Raw genomic sequence first — 6,802 nt, forward strand, 5'->3', positions numbered from 1 at the left:
ACATAAATATCGTGTGCGTATTATATGTCGCTGCCTCTTTCCAAGAGAACTCGAAACATATAGATCACAAAGAAATAATCACTATCGAAAACGCTTAAGATCTAAAAGATGTAATAATATAATATATAATTATCAATAACGCTATCAGTCTATTCTCACAAAAATATCACTGTGACTGAAAGTATTTCGTTCTACTAAACCGTCAGAGTCAAATTTTTAAGCGTCGAAGAAGAAAGAAGAATTTTTATTTTTTCGCAACGGATCGGAAACGGAAGAACTAATTCATCGACGGTAATAAATTTGAATCTGACGATCATGGAAGATCTCTTGACGATTTCTCCGACGCAATACGGTATCGTTTCTCTACGAAACTCAGAGAAATATATTCTAATAATAGCTTTTCTAATATTTACGAACGTCTATATAGCATACAATGCTATTATCAACTAAACAGTTCTATACTACCTTGCTAGGTTATTATCTTTGGTATACTAACGGGAAATGTTTCTTCCATCGACAGAATCGACAACTTTGCTCCTAGTTCCATTGTTATCTTGACCATTTTTCTTCGGAAGTAGCAATTACGAAGTAAAAATAGGAACATTACGAGTTAATATAATAATGTATATATGTATGTATGGAAAGTTGGGATGATAATATCAGCACGTATTGTGAACGCGAGGATTAGTCCGCGGATAGGCCCGTGAAGGTACGCGAATCATTCGATCGATAAATCGAAGGAAAAAGAAGGAAAACATTATACCAGGATGGAATATAAAAGGAGAGAGAGAAAAATGAGAAGGATGGAACGGGATATTTTTCCGATCTTAATTTTATCCTTACCTTATTCGAATCCTGAAAAAACACTTCGAATGAGTCACGTACAGCCGCGGCGTAATCATAGAACAATGCCCAGAAAATATGTAACCCTTTTAATTTTGATTCTTTTACCATATGTAAATAGGCAGAAAAATAGATCGATCTCCTTTTAAATAATTATAGGTAAATTGAAATTCGACTATCGCGTCGATCATTGGTATTTTTTTTTCGGTGACTCGACACGTTTCAAAAACATCGCGCACATTTAATAATTCGATATAAGATTACACGAAGAGCGTGGCCGTGTTACGTGCGGTTGCTCGACGCGGGCCGTAGCGATATAACTCGGTGGAGTTCGCGAGTTAATTTCACGAGAAGGGAATCGATTCTTTTCGGTTCCGCGCTCGGTTCAAGGCAATCGATCGGTCATTACCGGTTCTAAGCACGTCTGCTTCAAAGTTGCGGACTGATCCTCGAGACTTCTCTTCAGACCCTCAATTGTCTGCATCAGCATTTGTCTTCGCAATTGGGAGAGTTGATGTTGAAAGATTTGCGAATCTTGACCGCTTGTATTCGCGATTAACCGTTCTTGTCGAAGCCTGGCCACCTTTTCCTTCAACGATTTTCTTGAATCATCTGTAAATCGACCAAGGGAAAATAAAAATTATCGTTAATATAATATCAAGATAATATATAAATACCTGTATCATCGGTGGCGGTATCTCCATCCGAGTTTCTCAAGACGATCTGCTCACCCAAAGTTTTCTGTATCCTGCCATAAGATGCACTGCCTGCGTACACTTTCCTTTTTACCGGTTCACTTTGCGGGCAATAGGAAGATCCTTCTTTTATGGGACCCATATCGACCGACCTACGAAAAAGAGAAGATCATTTTTTTCAAATCACTCTTATCAAAATACAGCATATTGAACAACATGCTGCAACCTGAAAGTCATTAGAGGTGCCCGTCTCCTGATATCACATCTTTCCTCGGAATCAGAAGAACTCGATGTCACTCCATCTTCCTTGCCTGCGTTGGACGATCTCGAGCTGCGAAATTCCTTCCGATTCACTGCAGAAAAAGAATCTCTGTGCGTATGTAAAATGGCGCATGGCCTATTATTAACGAGGTAGGAAATTTGAGATCGTGTCGCGCCTCGATCTACGTCCGATCCAAGGATACCGTTGCAATCGAACATCGTCACTGTGCTCATCGTCGTTTCCGCGCTCTGTCGTCCCTCGTTGTCATTAGAATCTTGATTCTCGTAGATTTTTGGTCGAGAGGAACGGAGCAGGCTTCTATCCAACGATTGCTGTTGATTCGCCACTCTTTTCGAAACGAGTGGAGAGTCGACGGGGCATTTGTTCGAGCTCGATTGAAACGTGGCTGCACCAGCGGTTGGCAAGGAGACGTTACGTTCGGCAAATCGACGAATCGGAGAACAAGTGTGAACAAATTGTTGCCTCTTAGGACTCGTATGCTCGAGATCTTTGATGCTACCACTCTGCAATTCTGGTTGAGAATTCCTGCTTTTAGAAAGAGCAAGCTCTATGTTCAACTCTGTGCTCTTGATGAGCTCGACACGCTTATTGGCTAGTCCATTGTGAAACTTTCGAGAAGGTGATGGCACAATAGGTAAGCTGTTTTGATTCTTTTGCATATTGACCAAAATATTTTCCGCCTCGAGAATCAGTTCCCGATATTTTTTGTCCGCTTCCTTGTCGGCCTCGATCAACGCGATTTCAGAGGCGAATGTGGTCATATACGTGTTCTCGGTATTACTTATCTGTCGTCTAACAAGATTTCCATTCACATAGCTTACCTATAAATTTAACGAAAAGTGAACGTATATATACATTCTATCATTACGATCGATTAATATTAAATAAATAATATAAAATAATATTAAATAAGCGTACCGAATTCGATCGTCTTTTAACGGCATCAGGATCATTGGTTATTATCCCAACGGCAGGTGATTGTTTATCGTTTAATCGCAGTGGTGACAAGTTCTTGTTTACATCGTGTTTTTTTCGACGTAAGCAAATTGGGGTGCCTCCAACGCTTCTACTACCCTGATTGAAACCCGAATTTTTAAGCAACATTCTCTCTACCAATACGCGATTTAAATTTGCTGTTCCATCTTCATCATCGTTATCGTCGTCGTCGTCGTCGTGACCATCGTTGGCCATTCCGACTACAGCTGCATTCGGATCGCGTTTATCAAAATTCGTTTGCCGACGCTGTAAGGATCTCTTCTTTCGTTTCTCGGTTAATTGCTTCTCGTCTATTTGCTTTTTGTGACGTGCTAACTGCTTTTTCGTGGTATTCTTCGCGCTGATCGTTCTACAAATAAAAAAGAAGATATTATTTCTTAAAACTCGACACTCGAAAACATTATTGAAAGCATCAATCACCTTTGAAGCATCGTCGCGTCGTCCCTATTTCTACGCTTCATCAATGACTCTCGCAGTCTGCTGCTTCGCCGGGCAAGTTCGCCGGCGAACGCGAAATAAGTACAATGTCCAGTATTGGTGAAGCGTCCGGTACAATCAAGATTGTCGAGATCGAGGAACGAGCCGTTGTCTATGTAATCAAAATCGTCGTTGTCAAGGGGATCGTTTTCATCATTTGCATCTCTAGTCGCATCCAAGTCCGACAGAGACTCGATATAGTCCTCGCAATCGGTTGGGTCGCTATCGGACAAAATATCGGTCTCCTTTTCGTACACGTAACTTTCATCGAACTTGCCCATCATCTCGTTCAAAGTAATGTCATCTTCTGATGATCTGGCACTTCGCGTAACCGACGACGCGGACGAACCATTCTCATTTTCGTTCCCATTGTCGTTCTCATTTTCGTTCCTGTTCTCGTCCTCGTTATCGTTGCTGCTGCTACCGATTCCGTTGCTACCACTGCTCACGTTGCTGCTTGTGCTATTGGTGCTGGCGCTGCTGCTACTGCTGGCGCTGTTACGTCGTTGCACGGATAATGCTATCTTTGGCCGAATTTCCATGCCAGACGCTATTCTCCAATTTTGGTTTATCCTACGAAAAAAGGAAAAGGATTAAATCTTTGCTTTGGATTAAAATTTGGCTGAATAAAAATTAATTAGTAATAATAAAATTATTATTATAATATTATTAATAATAATAAAATATTAATAAAATATTAAATAAAATTAAAAATATTATTAATAATAAATTATTATTATTTAAAAATTTTGACAAAGTTTTACTGGAAGATTTTCTGTGTTGTATTGTATACTAACGGACTCCTTCCAGCGCTAAGACTCTCTTGCTTGAACTCTCTTCTGGCTCGCCCCACTCGTACGCTGCTCGTGTTCACGTCGCTTGCGCTTCCGGATGATTCGGTCAGCTTTAATCCCGAGCCACTGCTAGTGTCGTCAAGATTCAATCTCGATTTGAAACCAGTTGTACTCGAGCCGGAGGAATTGGCCGAGAGCCACGGATTGGTACGGATCCGCGACCGTTCGCGAGGCGATTGAATAGTTGGTGATAATAAAGGCGGTGGTATAGAAGAAGGTGGGACAATTAAATTGCTTCTCGAAGATTCCGCGGAGATTGATTCGGTTCGTCGGTGATATTTCTCTTGTAGTAACGCCCTCTGTTGCAATGATCTATCCTCGTCCAGAAAGTGATCACTGATCTATTTGTGTAAAACGAATAGAATTATTTCATTATGTGAAATGTGAATTTTTTTCTAGAAGAAAAAATATCGCACAATAGATTATTGTGTCCTTTGTTTTTAGAAGTATCTTTTATTCTTTATAGAAATTTAAAATTCTATTTTTCTTATAATGTTGTGAAAAAAATAACAAGTTCACTTTTCAGAATATTTTAACTCGATAGACGTACCTTGCTCGGAGTATTAGTTCGAAAACCTTTTGTCACTTCGTTATCCATGCTCATCATTCCAGATGCGAAGATCGTGGAAGAGGTAGAAGCAGAAGGTTCGATATTGCCGTCGTACCTTCCATGTTTACGTCCAGAGAGTACAGCGGTCACCGGCAAATCCGACGAATCGATCGATTTCTTTGGTCTGGCGTTGTTATTGTTGTTGTTGTTGTTGTTGCTGTTGCTATTGTTATTACCATTATTGTAGCTGCCAGTCCCCGTACCTGTATTGGCGTTGGCATTACTTTGAAAGTAATGGGTACCGGTCCTGATATTGATGTAATATTCCGGTGGATAGCTGGTTCCGGGCGAGGTACCGTCCGTTGAGTATCCAGTACTATAGGCACTTTCCGGGGAAGAGAGATTCACGCTGCCGGTACCTGCTGATGTACCCGAGGATGCAGTCACAGTGCCGCATCGACTACCTTCACCGTGCAATCGAATTCCATCCACATTTTTCGAAGAGTCTATCGGGTGAACCTGCAAATAATCAAATAGTTCTCGAAATTGTTCTGAAAGATTGTGAAAGTAGAGAGTAATTTGTTAAAATGGCGTAGAAGATAAAATGGACGACTCTAATTGGATCGTTGTTACGAGTCTAATTGGATAGCTACGATCTATCGGTTCTCTTCTCATTTCTTCGTTCATTTCTTCCACTATCTGATAATTCTTGATTTTTTCTTCTTTAAACGAAAGAAGAATCATTTACGAAGAAAAGAAGATAGATCTAGATAGTCGAGGAAATAAGTTGTAAATCGATCAAATCGTGTTGTCGAAAATAATGCAGTATCAGAAAAATGACTCCGTGATCAGAAGATAATTTAAATCGAGATAAAATACTCACTTGGTGTAACGTGGATGATCTGTGGGATCCATGATTACGAGGGGAATTGCAATTAGAATCAAATCCTTTCTCCCCTTTTTTTCGATCCTTTTTCTTCTTCGAACGCACGATATGTGCCTCCATCCATGTGCGCAGTTTCGTCCCGAACATGATGCGCAGCGACGATCGGCCTGCTATGCGGCGCTTTGTTGAAATATCGGCCGTATTCCTATTCAAAGGCTCCAGATCCTGTCAAGTTTCGACTAGCTTTCAATCGCGGTGACGATGACGTCGAGGATAACGATGACGATGGCGAGAATGATGCCTCGACGATGATGATGGCGAAAAAGATAATAGGAACGAATCCATTTTGCGAACGAATAGTATCCAACAATGGCGATCCGTAATAAGCTAGTCTTCGCTCGAATTATTTTAGGTTAGCGTTCGATCATTTAACATAAATAACCGAAGCGTTTTTCTGGTGCCGTTCCTCTACAATATAAGTTAACAAATCTGAAATAGAAGACAAGAAAAATCCTATATGACATCATTTCGTATTTCAATCGGTCATTTCCTTTCTTCGTTCGCGTTCGAGATGCGGGAAAAGGAAGAATCGAAGTACACGTATGCTATAGTATGTCGATATGAGAAGGCTGGCAACTTGACATTTTCATTTCCGTTAACGTCACGCATTCTACGGTTGTTTCCTTCTATTCTTTGAATAACAGTATGTACTTTTATTATTGTAATAAAAAGCAAATACAATAATATACGTTATTATAAAAATTGGATCAAAATTAAATGACAGAGGATTATTACATAATTATATGCAATTGAGCAAGAGTTTTTCTTAAGAAAAGAACTTAGCAATTTAGCCGTTCATGGATGGCGCTATGATTGTAAAATTATCAAAGATATCGAGAATATCTGAAAAGTTTTTAAAAATATCTGAACGTATATAGTAAGATATAATAATATCGTTAGGATAATTTTTATTATAACGAAACATATAGAATATTCTCAAATATTTTAAATTTCTAACAATTTTAGACAGGAATTTCTCAAAAAACCTTACAATCTGTTACTTCATGAGAAATTCGTATCGTTTGAATTAATCCTGATACTAAAAACCCACATTTTCTCTTTAAGAATTAACTTTATTTGACGAAGTATAAATAACTAAATAAATTTATTTTTGTCATTGACGAAATTCTTTTCCAAAAAAAAAAAAAAAAAAAAAAA

At 39.2% G+C, this 6,802-nt stretch overlaps 1 protein-coding gene across 6 annotated transcripts in view; it reads right to left on the reverse strand.

The window, feature by feature from the left end:
• Nucleotides 1-255: 255 nt before the first annotated feature.
• The window catches only part of LOC102680351 (ras guanine nucleotide exchange factor P), a 22,295-nt gene continuing 15,748 nt past the window's right edge, over nt 256-6,802 (reverse strand). For 3 of the 6 annotated variants that reach the window (XM_031512741.1, XM_031512742.1, XM_031512740.1), the window contains exons 2-10: nt 5,582-6,073; nt 4,699-5,217; nt 4,092-4,489; nt 3,238-3,867; nt 2,740-3,166; nt 1,765-2,642; nt 1,521-1,690; nt 1,253-1,455; nt 256-855 (exon numbers count right to left, since the gene is read on the reverse strand). In XM_031512741.1, coding sequence (XP_031368601.1) covers nt 685-855; nt 1,253-1,455; nt 1,521-1,690; nt 1,765-2,642; nt 2,740-3,166; nt 3,238-3,867; nt 4,092-4,489; nt 4,699-5,217; nt 5,582-5,731 — 3,546 coding nt within the window. In that variant the 5' untranslated portion in view covers nt 5,732-6,073 and the 3' untranslated portion in view covers nt 256-684. Of the gene's footprint in view, nt 856-1,039; nt 1,456-1,520; nt 1,691-1,764; nt 2,643-2,739; nt 3,167-3,237; nt 3,868-4,091; nt 4,490-4,698; nt 5,218-5,581; nt 6,074-6,802 lie in introns of those variants that run through there. The other 3 variants (XM_031512743.1, XM_031512738.1, XM_031512744.1) reach the window with 3 other exon arrangements.

This window comes from Apis dorsata, unplaced genomic scaffold (genome assembly GCF_000469605.1).
Source record: "Apis dorsata unplaced genomic scaffold, Apis dorsata 1.3 scaffold_515, whole genome shotgun sequence".
Lineage (NCBI taxonomy): Eukaryota > Metazoa > Arthropoda > Insecta > Hymenoptera > Apidae > Apis > Apis dorsata.